General features: G+C 50.9%; 1 protein-coding gene across 2 annotated transcripts in view; it reads left to right on the top strand.

The window, feature by feature from the left end:
• The window catches only part of PAX5 (paired box 5), a 130,687-nt gene that overhangs the window by 44,570 nt on the left and 60,738 nt on the right, over positions 1 to 25,379 (top strand). For both annotated transcript variants that reach the window (XM_030004457.1, XM_030004458.1), the window contains exons 4-5: positions 1,811 to 1,986; positions 24,824 to 24,953. In XM_030004457.1, coding sequence (XP_029860317.1) covers positions 1,811 to 1,986; positions 24,824 to 24,953 — 306 coding nt within the window. The remainder of the gene's footprint in view (positions 1 to 1,810; positions 1,987 to 24,823; positions 24,954 to 25,379) is intronic.

Here is a 25,379-nt window from a genome sequence, read left to right on the forward strand (position 1 = left end):
TAAAAAAAAAAAAAGATTTAAAGATACGCTGCTTTCTTATATCCCTTTGTATTTTTTCACAGCTCTGTACACACGCTTAGACTTTATATACAGAGGACAGGTTCAGGGTTTTTTTCCTGTGTGGAATAAACTGATCCTTGCACTTTATGAGGGCCAACATTGTCTACTCTTGTTGTAAGTTGCACGACTTTGTCTAAACAGGTAAATACAAAGCTGTTGATGCCTAAATTGCTGAACTAAAATTTAGAAGGAAGTTTCCGGCTTTAATTGCTAACATCAAATGCCTGTTTAGTGTAAGCAGTTTGTTACAGAGAGTGACCTAGGTTGAAAAAGTATTTCCGTGCGTTGGTCCCGAGTTTGAGACATCTGTCTTAAAGCAGCCTGGTTTTCTGGATACACAGCATTTTCTGCAAAATCCAGTTGTGCTGAAGGATGATCTCAAGTCAATAGTCCTTTGTGAAAAATCTTGTCCACTGGGCATCACCTATGGTACTGATGGCCAGTGCATGTCTGGGGACAAAACTGTTGTTTACAGCAGCAGGGTGTCTTTGCACAGCTTGTCTCTGATCCTTGCCATAAAAAAACTTGAAGCAGAATCTACCAGGCAAGGTCTGAGTGATGTTATTTGCCTGCAGACTACTTGGACAGTAACCCACTGCAACGTTCATGAAAATCTTGTTGTTAAGGGTGCATTTGAATTCTGCTCCTCAAAACTGTCTTGGCAGCGAGATTCTATTTTTAAAATGTTTCCTCCCTCTGTCTATTGCGGCGTTGCCATCTGGAGAAGAAATCTGATATTTACTGTTGTTCTTGGAGTTCCACCTCCTGGAGTCCTGGGAATACTGCAGACCTCAGCTTTCAGTGCATAAAAGATACATTTCTAGCACTGACAGGTGAAGGAAAAGTAGAAAACCACTGTGAATCTGCAAAAAGCAAATTGAAACAAGCCCCTGTATTGCAAGAGTCTTCTGGAACTGCCAATCTAAACATCTCTGAAACTTGTCTCACGGCTTTTCAGCCATGGGCAGTCACTTACGACTTCTGCTAAAAATCTCTGCCAAAGGGGAGAGAGAGAAAAGCCTGCGCTGGAGCCTAGGCTTTCCTCATGCCAATAAGCTTAAGAAATACAAAGCGAAACTGCGGTGTCAGGAGAGGGCACCGGATCAGGTCTTGCTGAGGGTGCTGCAGTGGTGACTCTCAGCCCCAGGGGCATCCCATCCCCGCGCGGTGCCAGCAGTGCCCGTGCTTCGGAGGTTGTCTGGAACAGCTACTGCCAGCAGGAGGTCGTGCCGGACGGAGAGTCCGTGCATCCTGACACGGGCACGCTATAGCTCAGAGCTCGGCACGGGATGGAGCTGAGCAAGGTACCGCAGGAAGGGGGTGAAGCGTACGGGCGGTGACCGGGCAAAGCGGATCTGCTGGAGCTGACCCAAGTCGGCTGTGGCTGTAGCATCAGGTGGTGTACTTATCCTCCCGTGTCCTCTTGCACCCAGACCGTGAACCCGACAGGTTCTCAGGTGGTGCAGCAAAAGCGATGCGAGCAAAGATGTGACCGTTATCCTTTGTCCTGCCTTTAAATCCTGTGTGAAATCACTGATGGTAAATTGCGTTGGCGGTTGGCTGTAATGGAAGACTGCTCAGTGCATCTTCTGTCAATATGTGTCTGGCTTGTAAACTCCTCTCAAAGAGTCTTCACAGTGTCAGCGTAATGGTACCCACATCTGTGCAAGGGATAAAATGAGACACTCCTCTGTAGGTCTCATCATTGTGATACCTACTTACTCTCCATCTTCTCTCTCCTCTTTGAAAGGTATTCAGGAATCTCCAGTACCAAATGGCCATTCTCTCCCGGGAAGAGATTTTCTTCGGAAACAGATGCGAGGAGACCTTTTCACCCAGCAGCAGCTCGAAGTGTTGGATCGAGTCTTCGAGAGGCAACATTATTCCGACATTTTCACAACAACTGAGCCCATCAAACCAGAGCAGGTACTATTGCAAATGTTCCATGTTTTCCTGATATGCTTTCTGCTGGCAGAGATCTGTTTGGTGGACATCACCAAACACTTCTCAGAGTCTCAGTAGAAAACCATGGAGAAACAGGTGTCATATCAAGCTCTTCTGCCAAGTGCACATTAGCCATAAAAGACTAAGTATTAAAAAATGAAGGAAAAATCTTGTTGTGTAAACATTAGCAACTATTTGGGTATGAAATTACACCTGATCTGGACCAGTTACAAAATCGGACCTTGAAGAGCATCACAGCTTCTGATGCTTTCATTAGATCAAAAGCAGGCTATGCAGGTAACAAGGAGAAGACTTGCAAAACTCAGTGCCCAGTTTTGGTTCATAGTTAGCATGATTGTGCACACAAATTAGATTTTTGTATCCAGAAATGGCTTATTAGGCATGTAATTGGCCATTTGCTGAGAGAAACAACCAATTAGTATGTGAAGGTAAATTAGTTGCACCTACAGATTAGCAGTGTGTTTGAGAAGGACTTGGCACTAATTTTTTGGGAAAGTTCCATTTTTGCAGGCACAATACAGAAGCACATGCAAAAACTGATGAGCTGTGTCTCTCTGTCGCCTTCTTCTTCTTGGGCAGCAGCCTTTAATAAGCTGCTGAGAGGGAGGTAGAAATGCATATATTGCTGTCAGCACCAATATTGGTCTGGCTGGCTACTTAATGATGTATTTGGCCATTAATCTTCAGTGTGCTTAACACTAGACCTGCTTTTTAGCAAGGTGGATGGACTCTCAAACTGCAGACAAACACCTCTTTACCTTAGAGGAATCTATACATTTGAGGGCCACGGGAGATTATCTCATGGCAGCCTACTACCATCGTGGCTCCAGTTTAAGGAGCGTGTATTGGTATAAATTTTTTGGAAAAGTACTTACTTATGCTGAAAGTCATACAGTAGAGTAGAAATTTCTCATGCCTTTAAGCTTGCATCTGTCATTTGTTGTTTCATTCATCGAGCCATTTGCTTTTCACCAGCTTCTGCTGGTTTTGTGGCTTCCCTGGTTTGTGTTCACAGAGGAACTCTGCAGATCTGAACTCAAACTGAAAAGAGATGGGGAAGATGCTGAGGTCAATTTGATTTTTTTAAAAACTCGTTAGGAAAGCCAAACAGGCGGTGCCTCTGGAAGGTGAAATGGCCTTCACATACCACTAGATGGTGGTTATCCCATCTGAACACGGGTGGTACTGGAGAGGACAGGCACTGTGCCCACTACTACAGCAAGCCTTTTCAGTGGTGGTCACTTAGAAGTTGTGTGACGTTAGATCTGTCCCTGTGAAACTTTTATATGCCAAAAAAGTCATTGTAAAGAGAGCAGTGATGGAAGAGGATCGTTTATTTGTTTCTGTGTTCTGAAGTCTCTGAGTCATGGAGAACTGTAGCTCAAGGGATACGGTCCAGCAGTGAGTGAACGGTTATCCAGAGAGACACTTTTACTGGTTTAATAGGAAGAATGGGAGAATTGAATGAGGCTGTTGCTGAAGTATTATCCCAATTGTCAAATATGGGATATTCGGCTGTTGGTGGAGCAAGGATCTCCCTGGGTCCACGTAAGCAGCTGTAACTAGAACGGCTGTGCAGCCAGATTATTAAGATTGGCGATATGCTGCTATTAATTTGGTTGACAGGGTACACTCTGCATGCTCCGGGAAGTCAAACAGATGCCGAGAAATGTGATATTATGATGTACAAAAGGTGCTTAGCAGAACTACCTTGCCTAGGCATTTTAAAGTCTAATTACAAATGGAGCTTGTAGTTGTTAGCTTTCACATAGGTTGGAGCATTGTCATTTGCTTTCGGAAAGCTGGGCGATGGTTATGGGCTTGTGGCTGTTTGGGGTTGGCTTCTGCTTTTTGGTGGCATGTAAAGTGTAACTTTCACCACAAACGCGTTTGATCTGTATGATTAGCTCTGGTTCGCAAGGATGGGGTATGAACTCCAGCCCTTACCGAAGCAGTCATGTTTTACCTCTTTGGGGAGTCAAGCAAAGCTGTCATGATACTTAACCAAAGTGGAGAAGCTGTCTGGATCAATCAGTAAGGCCAAAGAAATGAAGGAGAAAGAAAATACTGAGAATATTAGTGATGTGACTTCAAAAACCAGACTGGTCCCTGCGATAGTTTGTCATTGTAAATGAAGACCTGCCTCCGGCATCTGGCTGTCCAGCGTGCTGCTGAACCCAGGAGCAGTGGTTCAGGGGCTAAGTCAGCAGTGGATGACTTAGTCAGCAGTCAGCAGTCCTGAGCTAGTTCTGTAGAGAAAATAAGGGAAAAAAAATATGTTGATGGGCTGTGTGGGAGTGCTTGCCCACTGCTGCCAAACCCTTTCCTTTGAGTGCTTCCAACCTCTTTCCTTTACTTTTCCATCTTTAATGTTTCCCTTAGTGCACCTGTATAAAATGGAGACTCATGAGTTATTTCTCACCTCAAAACATGTTGTGCTCTTGACAAGCGTCATCTGAGTTTCACATCTGCTGTAAGCTGTGCCTTCTATAGAGAGACCCACAGGGAATGAATACTTGTCTTTGGGGAAGGCCTCATCCAGTGCCGAGAGAGAAGGCAACCACTGGACAATGACAGGAAAATAAAATATCAGACAGTCCTTTGTTCAGAAACAGTGCCCACTGTGTGCGCTGGGTGAGGCAGGGATCCCACCGTGGGTTCGTATAATTAAAACTGTGTCAGACTGTGTGCGTTGGGGGTCAGAAATAAGGCATCTCCTATTATGTGCCTCATTTTGCAACCTAGTGCCTGGCGGTGCAGCTGTGCATACATAGGTGTGTACTGTGCAGCACAGGTATGTGATACCTGCACATGTAGTCCATTTTACATTGGATATTAGGAAAAATTTTGTACTGAGAGGGTTGTCAGGCATTGGAACAGGCTGCCCAGGGAAGTGGTTGAGTCACCATCCCTGGAGGTATTAAAAAAATATGTAGACGTGGCACTGCAGGACGTGGTTTAGTGGGCATGATGGTGTTGGGTTGACGGTTGGACTCGATGATCTTAAAGGTCTTTTCCAACCTAAACGATTCTGTGTAGAGCGTGAGAATCGTGTGATGGCAGGTGAAGTCCAGCAGCTGGGAGCCAGGAAGCCTGGGGCTGAGGGTTGGCTCTGCAAACGGAGTCAAATCCTCTCATGTCTGTATGTTACAGGGGAGTAACCAAGGCATAAAGTCAGTACTCTAGAAGCACCCTGGCCCACCTTCCCCTGACAGAACCCTGCTGTAAGCATGAATTCTTGTAGAAAATGAATGCCTTTCCCTCACGTTTGTGCCCTTTTGTGCTCATTTTTTTCAAAATGTGCTCATTTTTTGAATTTTTTCACAGCCCGTGATTGATTTGCACTGGCTGCAAATGTTCACGGGAAACTGATTTCATGTATTTTTGGGCACAGATTTGGAAATACACGTATCAGTGTATTTGCAACACCACCATCGCGCGGCTGTTCTCTTCGTGGCTGCTGGCCGCCAGCACTGTGCAGTTCTTTCATCGGCTGGGGCAAAGCCTATGGCTTGAACGTTGTGTAATCCTCAGGTCCCAGAGAAGGAAAGCCTTCACGGCGTCTGCCTCCTGGACCGGCACCGGTTCCCGTTCCCCACTCCATGGCTCCTGGTGTGTGTGGGGACGGGCTCCGCCGCTGCCTGGTGTGTCGGCTCTGCAGCGCAGTCCCCCTGCCCATATGGAAAGCTGTTGGTGTTGCTTGCACAGCCGACATCCAGGCTTCCCTCGGAGCAAAGCCGGACTCACACAGGGAGAACACGGCTACGTCCATGGCAAACCACCGTACTCCCACCTGGCTCCTGCCGTAGGCAAAACCCCACCGTTCGCGGTCGCTGCACTGACAATTCAGATTTTATCCAGAACTGGCACTCATCCTGTGCCCTTCCTATGCACAGAGCTGCTACACCAAGTGGCGTAATTTTCCAGCGCCTCGTCCGTTAGGAGCATCCAGCTGGAGGAGCGGGAGGTGCTGGCTGTACTCAGCAAACCCCTCTGCGTGGCTGCGAGGTCGATTGTCCTCCGGTGGCTTCCCGCGATTCCAGCCGGAGGGATGGAGGAGCTCTCTCCCGCTCCCCGAGGAAGCTGTCCCGGTCTGGCGGAGCCCGCGGCATCGGTCGTGTGAACCGTTGACTCAAACGCATTTGCCAGTTAAAGCGTGGACAGGAGATGTTCCTGGAGATCGAGACCTGGGAAACAGCGGCGAGCTGGGGGGGGGTCTTCAGGCACAGGGGGCTGGATGGGTGCTGGGGGCAAGCCTGGGGATCGCAGACCGATGCGCTTTTGGTGGCTGTGAGAGCGGGATCAATACCTCTACGGGGGAAAATTGTGGGATGAAGGATATACAGCAGGATCAGTTCGACAGGAGAGGCAGTGCATTAATTTCCTCAGAATAAAGAAGAGAATTATCTATGCTGGATTTCTGTCCACAACTGAAATGGATTCTCTTGTATTTTCAGCTTCACACATGGGTCCAATCGAATACTCATTGAAGCCAAGAGGAATATTTCTATTGACTTCAATAGACTTCAGATCAGGGCCATAATGAGGCATAACATGATGTGACCAGATTCAACGCTATGTAGGTCACCAGCTTAGAAGAGAACTGCTTGCCGCTAATAGCAGATAATTCCCAGGCCCTTGCTGATGCTTTCCCATTGCTTTTAGCTAGAACTAAACTGAATGCCTGTTCTTGTATTCACTTCTGGATAAAGTGTAGATATTCTGGGATTAGGTAGAAACCAGGCAAACATATACTAATATACGTATTCATGACATGCAGTGCAGATAAGTCTGGATCTGGAGATAAGCACAGGCAGACGACATTTGGACAACTGATGAACCTGAAAAAATTACTAATAAATTGAAAAAAGTTGGAAAAATTGCACAAATTCAAGACCTGATTGCCCCCTGTTTCAGAGAGAGTTGCGATGAAGAAGTTCTCTGAACTGACCAAGAGAGGGGCATAAGTCCTTTCAAAAATCTACAAGTTTTACTTTTATCTGGCCAAGTATTTGCCATCTTGGAAAGACTAAAGTTTGTTTTTCACTGTATGGAGTTGTGTTGGATGGTGCGTCCACAGGAATGAAGCTCCTGCGAGCGTGGAGATGTACGGTCCTCCTTACAAATGTTGGGGTTTCATCTTCAGGAGTAACAGGGAAAAGTGAGAAACACGTCAGGTAAAAGAAAAGTTAGAAAAAGTCAGTTAAAGCCAGGAAGCGTGACTCATTTTTCTGTTTGTGTGAATAATACGTTTTTTCCTAAGGGTGGATGGTGGCTGCTGAGGATCTTCTTAACAGACCCTGAGACTTGCAATGAGAAATGCAAAGCTAATATTTGCTTGTATCTTCCCAAAACTTCATGTTGTCCCGCAAGCAGGCAGCTCCTCGCGTGCAGGCAGGAGTCCGGCAGGCATCCACTGCTGGGCTCGGGCACCCCGTGCCGTGGCAGAAGGCACCCTTGGCTCCGCCGGGCTGGCGGGGGGTGGACGTGGCGATGCTGGGGGGGGGGTCGCAGGGCACGGGCACAAATTTGTGGGCGGCTGCGTTACCCCCGTGCCATCCCGTGCCAACCCGTCTGCCGGTCGCCGGTCCCACGCCAGCGGAGGTGGGACAGGGTCGGCAGCTGGATGGGTTGTGCCGGTGCCGGCCGGGGGGGGGCAGTCGGTGGGTGCTGCTTGCTCGCCCACATTTTGCCGGTGCTGTGAGCCCCTCTGCCCGCAGAGACGGGCAGTTGAGGGCAAGCGTCGGCAGCGCGGAGAGGAGAGCAGCGAGCAAGGGCAGTTCTGTCATTTTTACATCTGCGCCGCTTCCAGCTGAAACCTCCTCTGATCCAGTCTGTGGCTTTATTGGTGGGAGGGGAAGAAAAACAACTCTAAAATCCAGCCTAAGAGAGCACGTCAGGAGAGGAAAAACCTTCCCATATTTACTCTCAGTAGACTATTAAACAACACCAGGCTATTAATTTGGCTTTTGAGTCTTCACTAAAGCCTATAAAAGCGCACAGTTGTCAAATGGAGTTCATTTTAATTTCCTTTCAATCACAGTAAATTATTCAGGTGATAAATCAGCTGGGGCAGCCTCCTGGCTGTAATAGAAACCCTAATTCCTGGCTAATTATCCAGCCCATTGCTGCCAGCAGATCAATACCCCTACCGAATGGAAAGGGCGCGCGGGGTCTGGGCGGGCAGGGTGGCGGAGGGACGGCAGCTGGGAGCACCGGTGCCCGTGACCCCCGCTGCGTACGGGGGGCTGCGGGGTGTGTGGGGGGGTAATCTGTGCAAGAGCTCCCTCCTTCTCCCAATGCTTGTAAGGGAACGCGTCCCCTCCGGGCAGCAAGGTGGGACAGGGCGGCCGCGGCTCGTCCACTTGCCCGTCTGCCTTCGCCGTGCCGGGGTTTTTCGTGGGGTGGGAGCGGGGCGCGAAGCCCCCGCACGCAGGTGAGGGTGTAGGAGATGGAGCCCGCCGGGGGATGGAGGGGATTTCGGCGCTCTCCTTCTCCGGGGTGACCCTGCTTGCGTTTTTTTTTTTTTTTGCCTCGGTGGGACGCGGCGCTGGCCGTTCGCTGCGGTTTTTCCGTCGGTTCCCGGAGCGCGGGGCTTTGCTGCTGATCCGCAAGATAAGCCGTGACAGGGTGCTCGGGTGCTGTAGGAACGGGGTGCTTGCATCCCAGGCAGCACGTGTGTGCGCTGCGGAGGTGTGCTTGCTCCCGGTGCTGCCCGTCCCTACCGGCTGGTGGTTAAAACAGGCAGAGGCGGGGAGAGTGTCCTTTGAGGGAGTCAGGGGCTACTCAGAAGGAGATCTCCGGCTGGTAGTATTTTTTTCTTGCCGTGGAGTACCTTTCAATAATGGTAAAATTTAAACGGGTATAAAAAAGAACTGGAGAGGACCAGTGCTCAGCTGTAACACAGGGCATTTCACTGGGAAGGAGCAGCAGCTCTTTGGAGATGACGTTTGCACTTACCCCCGTCTCCTTGCATGAGGCAAGAGCTGCTCCGTGCACAAAGCCCTTCGAGCCCTGAGACGATGCTGCTAGCCGTGGCCTCCGGTTCACGGGGAGCCATCAACTCCTGGTGAAATAACAGGTTATTCTGCAGAGGTGTCGGGTAGAGCTCCTCCATCTGCCAGGACCCCCTGGATGCTCTGGGGAGCTCAGAGCTCTGAACTGCCCTCAGCTTCTGGAGGCTGAGCCTTCGGCATGTGAGACTTTGTGGAGGATCCCTGTTCCTGTTTGCCATCATCGGGATTGTTGCTTATTCGCATTACAGTGGTACTGGGAGGGCCCAACAAGCAGCACGGGGCTTCCATTGCACCACTGGGGTGGGGAGGGGGGACGGGGTGCACCACCTTCTCCTTTGGCTCTGCCCTGTTTTAGGGTCAAGAAGGAGAAAAGAAACCTGCCGTGGTGTTTCTTCCTGCTGAAAATCAACTTTTATGAGTAGAAAGACTTTTCTTTTAGAATAGCAGCAGAAAGCACAGCTCCTTGGGCCAACACTTCCCATTTGCGTCCTTGCCCTCTGCCCTCCCTTACAGGCGTTTTTTGGTGCATGAGCGTCTGAAGACTGCGCAAAGTTCCCCACGTGTGCCGCCCTGTTGTGACGTGTTGGGTGGTGGCAGTCACAGCAGACTGTTGTGTGACACCGGGTATTTTGCGTGACAGTGAGGCTGTGGTGGCGGGGAGTTTTCTGGGGAGGTAGTATGACATGAGCCGTGTATCCTGCTAACATCTCTCTGCATCAACATCATCTTTGCAAAGAGCACCCTGCAGCTCGCGTGGACGCCCAGGTGTGTCTGTCTGAGCAGGGGCTGGAGTTGAAACATCTGGTCTTTGAGTAAGCAAAAGAGGTGGGAAGAAACCCAGGTGGGATAACCCAAGGGATGCCCGCTCTCCTGTCCAGGCAGAGAGCCAAGGATGCCCCATGCCCCCACCTGAGCTCGATGCCCCTTCCAGTGGGTCCCTCCCTGCGGAATCGGCTGGTGACCGGCTTTCCCGCTTTGTCTGGAAGCAGCAGGCAGCCTGGGGTCAGTATTTCTCCTGCAAACTATTCCAGAAGGTGATACGGAGCGTTTTCCAGGCATCTGCAGTGCCCACCGTGCGATGACCTGGCAGCGCTGCCCTGCCGAAGAGAAGCTGCTGCCGGGGTTTCACCGCACTGACCCTGCTGTGCTGGCAAAGCGTGGAGGTACTTGTCGTCGTGTAAGGAAACCCACCGGCTGCTTCTTGTCCTTCTGGGTCTCTCTCTCTCAACCAGGCTGCACTGAGTCAGGGCCTGAAGAAACGGACCAAGAAACAAACAAAAAAGAGCCACTGCCCCATGCCTGCGACTCCCCTCTCCCCCCAGCAATGTCTTGCCAAATCAGTGGAACGAAACCAAGCTGGGGGAGAGCAGCAGCGCACGGGTCTCAGGGATTTCAGGGTGTATTTGAAAGACTGGAGCTCTCCCAGTGACTTTTACTGTGTTGGAGAAGCCCCAGTGATGGCCTGGGTTTGTGCTGATGCTGCTTCCCTCCGAGTCTGCCGCATTGGGCTTGCTGGGGCTCGTCCCACTGCTCACATGGCTTTGTCTGGGGACCACATCTGGCTCCGGTGGGGACCACATCTGGCTCCGGTGGGGTAGAGCGTGGGTGCGTTTCCTACCTGGAGGAGTCCTTGTCGCCTCCTCCCCTTGCCCCAGCAGGGAGGGGGAATCCCAAAATACCAAGGTGGACAACACCTTCACAAACTGCAGTGCATTCCTGCATTTTAATACCCCCTTTTTTCCTCTTGACTGCTTTCAGATATGGCCATATGTGAAAATACAAATTCCCGAGTTAAAAGAAAGGCCAGTTTTGCTGTGCCTGGGGCTCCAACATCTCCTTTGTCCTTGTCCCTTTACTCTTTGCTCTGTACGGATGCATTGGGGGATGATTTTTTTCCCTGGGCAGGCTCCCCAGGTTGTGCACAGACTCATGCAAAGGGGGTGTCGGTGACGTGTGGTGCGGCCGGTCACCAAGTTTCATCTCAGCACTTTACACCAGCTTTACACCCGCAGCTTAGTGATGACAATGGGACACAAAGTCCTGCAAGGGCGTTGGGTGATCTCCTTCAGGAGACTTGCCGCGGCTTCTGTAAGTGTGGTACAAATGTGGGAAATTTAAGAAAAGCTTTCCCTCTTGTTGTCTTCCCAGAAGCGTCCACATTTCCTTGCAATTTGGCAGCTGGCTTTGAGTAGTTGTATCTCTTTGTTCATCATGTGTTTTGCCACACATAGCTAATTTTTTTCAGTTTAGAGAGATAAACCAGGTCTCTTAGGTCAGCAAGTTTTAAATAAAACCCCACACCTTTGTCTTCAGATGAGTCTTCCAAGGTTTCATGTCACCAGCAGACAGCTAATGGAAAGTCTGTCATTGCAGAAGGAGTCACAGACAGTAGCCAGTCAAACAGTGGACTCTGCCTGAGAGCTGACGAGCAGTGATATACTGGCCATCGTCAGATTTTCAGTATCACATCAAAGCATAATATATGAGTCAGATGAGTAGAATCATAGTCGCTCATGTAGTCTTTGTCCCTTTGAAAAATAGTAGGGGAGTCATCCATGCACTTTACAGTGTGTATGTATGCGACGCTCCACTTACGTAGGAAAATAGATCTGGAATTGTCCTGAAGCTGGTTTTCTCTGTGGAGAAAGACAACGTCATGTAATGGCACTATGTCCTAGTTTCAGCTGGAATAGAGTTAACTGTCTTCCTAGTAGCTGGTACGGTGCTATGTTTTGAGTTCAGTATGCGAAGAATGTTGATAACACTGATGTTTTCAGTTGTTGCTAAGTAATATTTAGTCTAAAGTCAGGGATTTTTCAGCTTCTGATGCCCAGCCAGCAAGAAGGCTGGAGGGGCACGAGAAGTTGGGAGGGGACACAGCCAGGGCAGCTGGCCCAAACTGGCCAAAGGGGTATTCCAGACCATGGGATGTCACATCTAGTATAGGAGCTGGGAAGTGGGGGCGGGGAGTCGCCGCTCGGGGACTAGCTGGGTGCTGGTCGGCGGGTGGTGAGCAATTGGACTGCGCATCATTTGTACATTCCAATCCTTTCATTATTGCTGTTGTCATTTTATTAGTGTTATCATTATCATTATTAGTTTCCTCTTTTCTGTTCTATTAAACTGTTCTTATCTCAACCCGTGGATTTGCTTCTTTTCCCGATTTTCTCCCCCATCCCACTGGGTGGGGGGGGAGTGAGTGAGCGGCTGCGTGGTGCTTAGTTGCTGGCTGGGGTTAAACCACGACACACTAGTTGGCCAAGATTATGTCATAGCAAAATTGACCGACCTCCTAGAGTCTGTGTTAGCCCTGCAAAAGAGGGAGAGACCACACACTTGCCTGTTGATTTATTTAATGCCTGACCTGCTGACATTATATTTGAGGGGAAGGGCTTGCACCAACACTTGAAAAATGGAAGTTCTCTTCTTAGTCCCTGGTAAATGTCTGGATCCTGCAGGCTTTGAATAGTTTCAAATACAATTTCCACCCTTTGGTTTGGAAATCAGTGCTGTTTTAGTCTCATTCCGTAGGCTTTCTCTAAATCTGTCCATCACTTTAACCAACAAAGATGGGTTTCTCAAAGTATGCTCCCTACACAACTAGCGAATACCTGGAGATGACTATGTGCTAAAGCATCTTGGAAGGAGCCAAGCTCTTCATGGCAGTGCGTGGTGGGAGTGCAAGAGGCAGGGGCGTGAGCTGACGCAGGAGAGGCTCTGCAGGGTCCAAGGGGGCACTTCTTCCCCCCAACGACAGTCAGGCAGGGCAGAGGTTGCCCTCAGAAGTTATGCAGTCTCCATCCGTGATGGTTTTCAAGACCCAGCTGGATAAAGCCCTGAGTGACCTGGTCTGGTCCTGTAGCTGGCCCTGCTTTGAGAGACCTGTGGAGCTTCCTTCCAGCCTGGATTATCCTACAACCTTGATGTCCAGCTACCTGCTGTTCATTCCAGCTGTCGTGATGTGACTTAGGGAAACTTTTGTGTGGTTGCAATGGAAAATGTGAACAGCATGATTGGGGTGGGAGAGCAGCACCCGGTTCACAGTGTGCAGGATGAGACGGAGAGCTGTCTGGGATGCGGTGCCCAGGAGCCTAAGCAACCTGCTTAGTGCGGATGCTGGGTTTTCAGAAGAATGCTGTGGTTTTGTGTTGCCGTTTGTTTAGGAAGGGATTGAATGAAGCAACCTGCAGAAGGTGTTGTATGATGACAAAAAGCAATTGTGGAGCTAAGCCACTTCCAGAAAAAAGGGCTAGTATCAAAATTCCTCTCTGCTCATACGAATAGTGGCTGCTTAAAGATCTGGTGGCAGCAGAATTTGCTGAAATGAAAAAAAAAATTACATCTGAAAGGAAGGAGACTCTTAAGCTAAGAGAGCAGCGTAGCGTGTAGGGGGATGGTTTCAGCCCTGCTGCTCTCAGCTTGAACGTGTAATTGAATAAGGGCAACCTCAGAGGGGCAGGGGTTTCCTCTGCTCATTCTCTGTGCCGCAGGAGTCCCCTCCAGGCTCAGAGTCAGTCCAGACTAGTCAGACTCACAGGCGTACACAGGAGGGCTGTGGGAGAACAAGGCGCTGGAGGCAGCGAGTGCCTTTCCGAAATGGGAGCTGTGGAGTGGAACTGGGCAGAAAAACTGCACTCATCAGATGCTGTGTTTGGCTAAGAGTGTTTGGCCAGTTATTGAGACCTGTCTAAATAATTAAAACACACAGTGAAATAATGGATAAAATTAAGGCAGACGAGAAATTGTCATTAGATTATGTGGCTGATGAGTGGTTTCCAAGCATTGCCAAGTTGTGAGGCTTTGCACCAGTGGGAGTTTTTGTTGAAGGCACAGACCCCACATCCGTGTTTTTGTTCAGGCAAATGGTTCTTCTTGTGATTGTAGAGAAAAGTTTGAAAACATAACCCCAAATACACTTCTGGCGTAAGAACCGGGGCGGCTCTTGGGTGGAAGAGATGCTCGGGTCATACCAGCAGTGGGTTTTCTCCTGGTTTTCTGACGCTGTTTTCTCGTTGTGATATTTTACTGCGTGAGCAGCGCCCGGGCATCTCCAGCACAGCTGACGTTTTAGCAGCAAAATGATGATTATTACAACAGCACTGTGTTTGGCTGAACCTGTCTTTCCAACAGAGAATGTTTTGATAAAAACTGAAATGTTTCACTGAAAACTGTAATCTTTGATGATTTTTCTGCATAGAAAGTCCTTCGCTGGAGCCTTTCGTGATAGAAAGGAGGTGCAGAGCCTCCAGCAGCGGCAGGCTGTGGGTCTCATCAGACAGAGTCTCTTTACCTGGAACCAGCACCCTATAGTTACCCTGTAGGTACCACACTCGTTGGTCAGCCTGCCTCTGTTCTGCTTCGTTTTCTTACACCCATGTGCAGACAATTTCTGATGTTTCTAGGTGTTTTTTTCTGAAGCTGAGGAGCCTGCGTTTCCCTGCCCTGCGGACAGGCGGGGTGGACGGGGTGTTTAAGTGCAGAAGTGGGTGTCTCTGGGATGGGTGATGCTGTCCTGCCCACCTTCTGTCAGGGCAGACCCTCCTTCTCTGCCAGCTCCTTGTTCCGAAGCCTCCGCACTCCGGACCTGCTGCCGGTCAGGTTTGGTTGTCAGCGGGTCTCAGCTAATTAGCAAAGGGGAAAAACAGCTCAAGATTCACCCCACGAGATTAGTGGGGTTCAGTGCCCATTTATCCTTACTGAAAGTCACAGCAAAGAAATCAATGCATCGTTGCCCAGGTTTTTCCCCCGCCAGGCATTTCTGTTGACATGAAGCGTGCCTGCAGCACGTGCAAAGGGGAAGGAGCGTCTCCACACCTCTGCATCCCCCAAAGCCCTCCCTGGCACATCTTATTTGCTGCACAAAACACTCTGGTTAAGGGATCCAAGCCCAGGAGCGTTGCATTGCATTCTGTGTGTGCATGGGTTGTTCCCCACAGAGACTGGTACCTGCTGCCTCCCTAACCCCATGCCCCCGAGGACTTGTACCTGAAAGTGCTTTGTAAATCTTACTAAAACAATGTTTGTGCTTATATTTCTGGCTTTTCCATAAACACATTGTGATGAAAACTGGCTTGCAATATTGTGGCCCTTCCTGTTCCAGTTGGGTACAGGTGAAGAAATGAAAGAAAAACTTTGGAAAATTATGTTTGTTTATTTGTTTTTGTGGGTTTTTTTAATGAGGTCAGTTCTGCATTGGGGATTTGATGGGGAAGTCAGCATTGTAGGAAAAGCTGCTGCCCTCAAAATGGAAAACAGAAGACTCCTGACCCTTGTAGGGTCACCAGGATCCCAGGGGCACTAACAGGAAAAGTGAAAGTCTTTTGGAAAACAAAAAATGTGTGTTTGTGTCCAGCTTTGAAAGTGGCCTGAAGTTCAGGAATTTATGGGTTGATTTGGATTTGTTCCGCTTGGACTTTGCAACACGCCACTAAACACAGCAAACTCCTTGGCTTTCTCTGTTGGCTTCCATCTGGGTGGAGATTCGGTGCACCTGGAGCTGCAGCAGCTGCCAGGACTTTGGCTACCTGGGAGGCTTGGTCCATGGCAAACGCTGCCGAGGGTATTTTGCCATGGGGTATGGCTTTGAAACCAGTTTGTTGTACACAATATGTAATATGATACAGAGAGTGTTATGAAAGGATTCTCAGATGGCATTTGTGAAATACCTTCCGATAGTTCATCTGAAAGCATTACAGAAGTACAAATGGTGTTCTTGCGAATTCGCCCAAGACTTCTCAAGTGTCAGGAGCCGTTGGTAGGATGGATTGAAAATCTGGCAGTATTGGTGTAAACTTCACGCACATTCTCAGTGTGCTTTCATACTTCTGCTTCATATGTCTCCATAGGGAAATACTTGACCGTGCTGCTGGTTGTGTTTTCTTCCCTGCTAACCCATGCCGGGTGCTTCAGTGGTAGCAGTGGAGCCACTGTGATGGGTGATCTTCCATTTTCCCTCCTCCTGTGGCAGAAATTGTTATTGTTGGGGGTGAAAGTGTCCAGTTCCCGTCCTGAGAAAGAGCAGGTTTTATCAATATCTTGTGGCAATGAGTGGCATAAAGTGATTATGTACTGGATTTACAAAAAGCAAACTGCTTTTTCCACCAGGGTGGGATGTGTTATGCTTCATTTTAACTGTGTTACGCTTTATTTCAGTTGGGTGCCCCTCTTTTTGGTGTTGTGTGTAGGATGGCGGAGGCTGCTGACAGAGCAGCAAGGCGACCGGTCGGTTCGTGCTGGGCTGAGAGGAGCCACGGGCAGGAGAGCGTGGGAAGGAGGGGAAGAGGAGAAACACCCTGTGTGAATCCACAGGAAAAGCTGGAGAGGAGCAAGCAAGGGGCTGCCCCAGGGGGAGGAGGAGGAGGAGGAGGAGGAAGGCTTGGAGAGGAGAAGTTGGAGCGGGCTGAGGGAGATGGTGTTTCGGGGAGGACGCCTGCCCGGCCGGCTGTGGTGCCGCTGTCAGGATGGATGTGCAACGCCAGCACCAGGAGAAGGCTCCTGCAGAATTTGTTGTGCCATTTCTGCATTCCTCAGTAGAGGAATTCCTCCTGAACTGGGAGGTTCTGGCATGGAAACGGTGGGAAGAGCCCACGCAGGGGCTGTGAAGGCAAGCCTGGAGCCCGGTCAGTGCTGACGAAGGCAGGTGGGAGCTGGGGTGAGTCGTCATTTCATTTGGTGTCCTGGAGGAAACAGAGCATATTTATACGGAGAGGGGAAGGAGCTGCTGGGGATGAATGCGTGATGACGAAACTTGGTAATCCTGGCAAAAGCAGAGGTCGGCTCTCACCGCCGCTGTGCTGCCGCTGTTCATCCAGGCGCTTGTTATTGGCCTGATGAGGCTGAAAAGTGGAAAGCCACCTTAGCTGCCCGGATTGTATGTGTCCATTTGCTTCCCTTGGGTTGGCCTTTCCATGATTTTCTATGGAGGCTTCTTCTGCTTACAAACCAGAGGAGGAGAGTCTGCTGGCCCCCTCTGCCTCAGCGGGGCGACTGGGATTGCAACGGCTGGTGAAAATCTTGGTTGGAAAACACCTGCAAGTGTCTGCGGGTCTTTGCTTTCTTCCCACCAGACCTTCCAGGAGAGGTTTGAGTGTGGGTGTGAGGAGCGGCCAGGCAGGGATTTGGCGGACTTGGAGGTCCATCATTGCCCCTGTACACGTGCTCAGACACCACGCACACTATTCAGACCTTGCTTTTATTTAGTCTGCTAGCTCTGACTAAGAAATAATAATAATAAAGAAAAAAGGGACAATTTCAGCCGCGAGCGTGGGCTGTTTTCTGTGCTGCTGTTTTGTGGGGTTTTGTTGTTCACCACGGGCAGCCGTGGTGCATGTGTGTGCGTGCGTGTGTGTGTGTGTGCACGGGTGTGATTTACTGGCCTGTGCAATGCCACATGTCTTTAAAATTACAGTGCCCATTTCCTGCTGAAATAATTTCTACAAAGAGAGGCTCCTATTACAGCAAGAGGAGCGTGGACGTCATGATTTATTATTATTTATGGTCCCAGGGCCTTGTTTATGCACGATGGGTTAGGTGCTCAGGATAGAAATGCCATTATGCAAATGACATTGAATGTCCTTACTGAGCCTAAATAATTTTTGTGTTGGACGATTAAACCTCATCTGTTATTGATATGGGCTGCAGTCGGGCTATTAAAGAGTCCCAACAGTACTTACTCCCAGTAATGGGAAAATTGAGAGGAAGAGGCTAAACAATTGCCTCAAGTGTGCTGTGATTGTCTGGTAGGAGTGGAACATAACGAACCCCCTGAATGGAAATCGTGTTTACTACTTAGGGATAAATAAAAAGGGAGAACTTGCAATAAATTACGCTTTGTGATGTGATTCGGCACACCAGAGAATTTGCGTACTTTCAATTTATTTATTTGAATTTTTTGGGGGGCGGGGGGTGGTGGTGGGGGGGGTTGGATGTAGGTACTGGGAGCAGCCAGGAAGGATTCCCGCAGTGCGTGCCCCCGGCCGGGCGGCTGGGGAGAGCCGTCCTCCTCGGGACCCGCGCCGCCACCGCGCCGTCCGCTTTGACACAGCTGTGCGGTCACATTTTGATCAGTGTTGATAGCTTATGAATTCCAAAATTGACAAAATTTACAGAAAAATGAGGATAATCCATCTTCCTTAGCAGCCTGTCAGGAGCTGGCTATACTTCATAATCTTCAATTACAGATGCTATTTTCAGACATTTACATGCAGATATTAGAACAAAATGAAAATGAGAAACAAAGAGCGAATGGAAATGCAGCTATTTATATGTATAAAAGAAAAACAACAGGTAAATTCTAGGCATTTAGATTGGATTTGGGGTCCCTTCGGAAAATCTGAGAACGGCTGTGTCCGCTTATGGGTTGCACTGCGCAAATGTAAACCGTAGCATGTCGTTTCCCACATTCAGATAATCTGAAGATTGGGTCAAAAACAGGTCAGTTATTCTGACGTGTGAGGGTAAATCTGTTCATGGCAGGGTGCACTAACTAATTCCCGCTATCTTCAGAGGAATCTCTGGGGATGTGCACAATCCTAATTGGATTTGGGCTAAAACAAAGCGCAGCTGTTAATTTTTTAAAAACATGTATGTTTTGTGAAAGGGAGATTCAGAAATATTCCATTTAAACCACGGGAAGAACGTTGTACCACTGCAATCAAAGTTCCGTGCCCCGTGAGACAGCAAAGAGCCGGACATTGCCGGAAACAAAGAGAAACTGGGGTTCAGCCCCAATTAGCTGTGTAAATAGCTTTTGCTCCAAAGCAGAATTGGTTTTGGTGGCCGCAGTGGGCAGCGCAGGGAATGTCATGTAAATTATGAAATGGAGAGGTGGCTGGCGGGCGGCAGCGGCGAGGCTTTGATGTATAGGTTTTCGGATGCCTTTCCCATCCGGGTCTGAGGCGGCTGAGGAGGAAGGTGTTAGGATGGATTTTCCATTCCCATAAAATTTCAGGGAGAGCAGCACCGGTGCCTGTGCGGCTGTGAGTGGCTCTGGGTTTCTGAAAGCCTGGGGAGATTAATTAGAGCTGCTTTGGATTAAGCTCTCCGAACCATATCTAATGTTACAAATTTCTTCCCTTTGTCAGGCTGAGGTGGGGGTTTCCATGGACAACCTGCCTGGTGTGCGCCAGTTCCGCCTTTATTTATTAATTTTAAAGTATTACAATGCGATGGCTTGGGGATATGAGGGATGAGGTCTGGCTTGCTGCTGCCGTGAGGGGCGAGCAGGGGGTTCGGTGGTCGTGACCTGGGGGACAGCGCTGGCCTTTCGGAGACCTCGGATTAATGCCTGGCTTAAACGAGGAGAAACGTTGTTTTTTGGCAGCGAAGGTGCTCTGCGCCCCGTGCCCGTCGGAAGGGCAGGCAGCGCAGGCGGTCGGCGCAGGGGCAGACCAAGGTCCCAAAGCTCCGGCGCGTTGTCTTGATGGTCGGAGCCCCTGTCGCGATGCTGCTGCTGCTGCTGCTGCTGCTGCTGCTCCTGCTGCTGCTGCTGCTGCTGCTGCTGCTGCTGCTGCTGCTGCTGCTGCTCCTGCTGCTGCTGCTGCTGCTGCTGCTGCTGCTGCTGCTGCTGCATCCCCAGCAGTGCTGCGGGTCCGGGGCGGGGGGGGGGGCAGCCGTGCCAGCAGCAGGAAGGCACAAGAGGCGTCGTCGCTTCGTGCCTGCGTGATGTTTTGCAGGTGCGATTTGGAAAGCCGAGCAGATGCGAAAAGCAACACGTGCGAGTCCCAGCGGGTGCCAGCTGGCTCCTTTCGACGGCCGCTCGCCCCGTGCAGCAGACGCCTCTTTTCTGTCTTTGCTTGGCGCGGTCTCTCGAGAGGGGCGCGGGGTCTGTGCCCCACAAAAGGGACGGGGCAGGAGGGGGATGCGTTTGTCTCGTGCCGGCCGGGTCGCGGCGCTGCCGCAGGGCTCATCCCAGCCTGTGGGACCTCCCCGAGTTCCCCACGCCGGCACCCCAGAACCAGGCTGTTTCAGGGAGCAGTCTTGTTCCGCGCCGCGCGGCCGTCTTTGTCTGCCACTTTGGGATAAAATTTCAGGTAAATCTCAAAGAGAAAATTGCTGCGCGTGTAGGGTGGGTTGACCTTTCGGTGGGTTATGCTCAGGCATCTTCTCTAGGAAAAGCACAGGGTGAAGCCATCGATGGGCTGTCTTGCGACTCCACTGTAGCGTGGCAGGAGACAGCAGAGCCTGCCTCCTGCCACGCTACGTAAACTGTTTGAAAATGGTACCGAAACACTCTTGCACCCCTTTTCCCTCCATCTGCCCGTGACGTCCCCCACCCCGGGGGGTAATACTTAGAAATGAAGCTTTTGCACTGGAGGAGGTGAAACTTCTCCCAGCACAGAAACCTTCCCATTTGCACTCTGCAGTGAAGGCTGGCAGGGGACGGGCCGTGCAGACCCCGCTGCCCGTTGCAGGGGGTGTGCTGCTGCCCATGGGCGCGCGGAGACCACCCCTCTCCTCCCCACCCCGGCTGCTCCCCAACTGGGCACCGTGCCTGCTGGGGGGGGGGGGCGGCCGTGCCCAGCCCCCTGCCAGGCGCCCAGGTCCCGTCCGCCCGAGCCGAGCGGGATGGGGCAGGGGGAGCACGTGAGACCCCATCTCGCCCCTTCTTCCAGTTTGTCCTTCTCAGTCTCTCCTTTTATATATTCCTCGTTTCACGTGTCTGTGTTTTCTCTCCTCCATGCTATGGCAGTGGTGCTCCATGCTGATGAGACAGTGCGTGGTACAACCGCAGGCAGTCATTTTTCAGGTAATTTCTAGGGTACTGAACACCCGACTCTTGCTTTTTCACCTACCGAGAAGCAGGTCAGGCTTCCCACTGTGCAGGGAGGGACCCCTGGCCGTGCCCGGCCATCCCGAGCTGCTCCTTTGCCGGCAGCGGTGCCAGCTTGCTGGTGGAGGAGCCAAATCTGAGACCCCCCCCCTTCTGCTGCCCCACTCCCCGAGCGGCTGGAGAGGCTCCTGGGGAGGGTCGGCAGGAGGGTCTCGACGGGGCCGCGAGATGAGGGGCTGCTCCGCAAGCGCTGGTTTCCCCCCTCTCCTCCCCGACCGGGTGTCTGGAAGGACGAGCTCTGCCCGGGGAGGGTGGGGGGGGGGGGGGGGAACGGGAAGAGGGGACACCGCTGTGCCCCTCGCGAGCGGGTGAACGCCCGGTGCTGCAAACCCACAGGGCCAGTGGGGCTTGCTGCTTCTTTGGGGGTGCTGTGGTCCCCCAGCCCCTACGTGGGGGGGGGACACAGGAGGGCTGCAGGCAGCGCCTGCCGGTGGGATTGGGGATGGAGGCTTCTTCTGCTCTGTGCCCCCGGCTACCCACTCCTTGCGGGCCAGAAGAAGCTGACCCTCGCCTCCCTGCAGCACCTCCCCGTTGGCAGCAGTACGTTTCCTTCTCTGCCCGCAGCCGAGCGCTGGCCGTAGCCCGGCAAAATCCCGGCTCTCCGCTGCGCCGTGTTTCACCGCTGCCGTGCCAGCCTGGTGCCGGCCCTGGCCACGTCCCCGCTGGTTTGCGGTGGGAGCTGTGATGGCAGAAGCGGGTGCGACACGAGTTGGGGGGGGGGGAAGGGGGGTGTCACTCCATCAGGACTGTGTGAGGAGGTGTGTGGGGGGGTCAGCAGCGGTCGCGGCTGCCCGATGGTCCGGGCTCGCTCCGCCTGGGTGCTGGGAGCAGCGACGGTGGTCGGTGCGTGGTCGGTGCGGCTGCTGGTGGCTCCGAGGAGAGATGTGGGCAGAGTCTTGCCAGGGCAACAGGGAAGCGGCTGGAAAATCCCTGAAAATCCCACTGTTCTTACCCCCCGGGAAAGCTTGCTGGGCCATTGCAAAAGAGGTGCAGCTCCTGTCGGCAGCAAGCTACTGGAACGAAAAGCGGGGAGGGAGCCCAAATCTCCATTTCCCACACCTCCATCTCCTGGAGCCCTGCAGCAGCGCTACCCAGCCGTGGACTCTCCCTCCGCGCCGTGCCGGGCAGACGTAACTCGTCCAGTCCCTCTGGTCTGCAGAAGTTGGGTCTGCGGTTTGGGGCCGTCGTGCTGCAGCTGGTGAGACGGGGCAGCGCTGCTGGCGTGAGGACCGTGCTGCTGCACATCACTGCATCTCCCGGTGACGTGGGTGAGCACAGGGTACCACCGTCCTGGCCCCTGTCGATAGCTGCTTGCTTCTGACAAACCGGTCAGTCCCTCCGAGCTTGAAGAGCCAAGCTCGCGGTTCGTTGATGGTGCTTCCAGATCATTACAGTTAAGAGGTGAGACCTGGTCCTGCATCCTCCGAGGTCAGTTCCTCGGACCTCAGGACGGAAGCAAGCTGCGTTGTTTCGACATCTGCAGCCTGCTTCGGACTCCCGTGGCTGGGGTTCACAGGCAGGGGTCTGGTCCCGGTTGGGTTTGTGCAAGGAGCGGTGTCCTCAAAAGCCACTTTTCGCTGTGGGCTTTGGACGTGCACGTGGCCGAGCCTGCGGCACAGCTGGATGCCTCCTTCCCAAACTGCAAGTGGCCAGCTCCCCTTTCATAAGCTGGAAGCCGTGTTCATACCCTGCCTGTGGGGAGCGGCGTACCGGCGTGCCGCGGGAAGATACGAAGAAATTTTCTAGCCTGGATACGTTGCGGTTACGGCTTTCTTAGAGCTGCAGGGGTGAAATAAGGCGTCCTTCCCCAGGGAGTGGTGTGTGCTCTTCTGCAGACATCAGAAATACCAAACAGCAGCGCACAAGGACAGCTTTTTCCTCTGCTGCGCTGCCGGCCCATCCCATGCCACTCGTGCATCGCCGGCTGCCCGGGATGTCCCTGCAGGCCTGCAGCCATGCTGTTATTCCTCCGGTGTCTTGTCAGATGAGGGCTTTGGGGAGCGAAAAAAAATGCCGCTGCACGTGCACGTAGCCAGTGCAGGGGGAAGGTAGGGCTGCAGACGTAGGACAGCGTGTGGAGTGGTGTGGGAAGGCTGGAAAACGCACCTTGGTAGGATGTGGAATGAGAAGAAGGAGCTTTGGTTGCACTTGTAGGAAGGAGGAAGGCTGGGAGCATCGCTGGCATCCTCTGCAGAGGAGGGATGCTCCAGGGGCTGTCCTCCCCACGGTGCAGAAGTGGGGCTGAAGCAGAGGTGTGGGCAGCGCTGGTAGAAGAAAGGGGCTGGGTGCCTGAAGGCAAGGGAAACGTGAGGGCACGGAGGGTGTCAGAGGAGGAATAAGCTGAAAGGGCTGAGGAATAGGACAAGTTTAATGCAAAGGTCGGGGAGGAGCATAGGAGACGGGTCACTGCTGAGAAGCCTTTGGTCCAGAGGACCCTGTAGCGCTGATCGTGGGCCAGGTGAAGGGACAGGGTGGCCAGCAGCTGGTCACCGGCAAAATGTATTTGACATGCTCATCTGCAAGAGGTTTGTATGGGGGATCCTTCAAGGTGACAGGGTGTACTCATGCCTCGCACAGATTGCATCCTCAGAAGAAACATGCGTATTAACACAGACCTGCTAATACAAGGTTATCCATGTAAATTATCTTCTCTCTGAGTGAGAACTGAGCAACAGAGACACAAACATATATCTGACCCAAAGTGCTGAGCTCGTGGCAAATACCAGCTTGTGTGCTGGGTTCTCGGACGCTTCCGAGAAACTTGCAAGAGGGAGAAAGACGTGTTCAATCAGATCAGCTTTTGTTTCCTCAAAAAAAAAAAAAAAAAAAAAGTTAACTTTCTGATTTGGTCATTCAGAAGAATGACAGGGTCCTGGGTTGCCCTACATTGCTTCAGCTCTCCACAGCTTCTGCATTGATGTAGTCTGCAGAAATAGAGCAGGAATCAGCCTCGGGGTGGGTGTCCTTCAGTTTATCTGTTCCTTTTGCCGTTCTTCACTTAAAGTTGTCATCGTCCAGTTGTTACGGGCATGATTACGATCTCACAAATAAGGGATTAAAACTTAAAGTGGCAACTTTAAGTAACAACAGGGAATGGAGAACTTTGAAAGGGAACTTCCCAGTTTTGTGTGAATGATCCTGACAATAAGAAATCATGGAAAAAGGCAAATGAATATAAACTTTCTGCTGTGTACATGGAAGTCCTTCTGGATGTATGGATTGGCCTCACGTGCTGTAGATTGCTGAAGCGACATGGACTTTTACAGGGTTATAGGACAGAAACAATCTGATTTCCGAGGACGTGCGTTCATTTACCGTAGCTTCGGCTAATGAGATTATAAAATTCCCATGAGATGAGAGAGCATCCTTACAACAGTCAGGTGATTTATTTTTAAATAATTTGGATTTAGAAACAGTTGGCTACAAATTCATCCATTAAGCAAACACTTTTATTTACGTGTGCTTTATTTCTTGTGAGATGATGGGGAAATACAGCATTCCCAAGAAAAGGGGGGAAATGGGACACCTCATTCCCACCTGCTCGTTAGTGCATGTCTCTTGAAGTGCCACCACTGAAATAAGAAGAGTTCAGGTAAACCAGCATGAACATTTTTCTCTAAAAGGCAAGTAACTTGCACTCAGCATTTACAGCCCCCAGTTACTCTACAAAATTTCCTCTTTAAGTAAAGCCTTGTTACATGTTGATGAGTTTGGCTTCGGTTTTATAAAGAAAGCCCATTTTGGTGTTCTCCGGGAACATCGGTGATAAGCACAGACCCACTTATTGAGCATTTTGAATGCTTAACAGTCCCGTGTAAATGGGTATTGCCTTTAAAACTGACTGAACAAAGGATTTTTGAGTTCTGTATTGCATCTACTTTTTGTCATACAGGCAAAAGCTCTTGAACAGTAAATTTATTATTGCTAAAATGCCTTTTGTTTCTTTTTCCAGGCAACTGAATACTCAGCCATGGCATCGTTAGCTGGGGGATTAGACGACATGAAGGCCAATATAACCAGCCCTACTTCTGCAGATTTGGGAGCGAGCGTTCCGGGGCCTCAATCGTATCCTATTGTCACAGGTAAGCAATTTTCCAATGCCAATAAGTGGTGTGAAGTGTGTGTGTGCGCATGTTGCAGGGTAATGCCCTTTATGGAGGAGCTGTGGAGTCATTTGCTCAGAAAGTCTCTTTTTAACTGCAGTTTCATAGCAGCTGTGTTGCAAGTCAGGTGCATGGCTTGTGTAAATCAGCAGTGTTCACTTGGAGCCAACAGACGAAGCATTCATCCCTCTTGGCCGGGAAGGGATATGTCCCCTCCACCCCAAACCTGCATTCCGAGTACCAACATGCAACCAAAAAACAGAATGCTTCCCTCTGCTTTTGGGCTTTGTTGCTCATTTTTCATAAAGGCACCTGGCATGTTTGACTGGATGGGGTTTTTATGACAGTTCAAACTAGCCTGAATTTTGGATGCTTTTGATTCCTACAAATGCTCATGTGTTGTAC

The sequence above is a fragment of the Aquila chrysaetos genome, chromosome Z (genome assembly GCF_900496995.4).
Source record: "Aquila chrysaetos chrysaetos chromosome Z, bAquChr1.4, whole genome shotgun sequence".
Lineage (NCBI taxonomy): Eukaryota > Metazoa > Chordata > Aves > Accipitriformes > Accipitridae > Aquila > Aquila chrysaetos.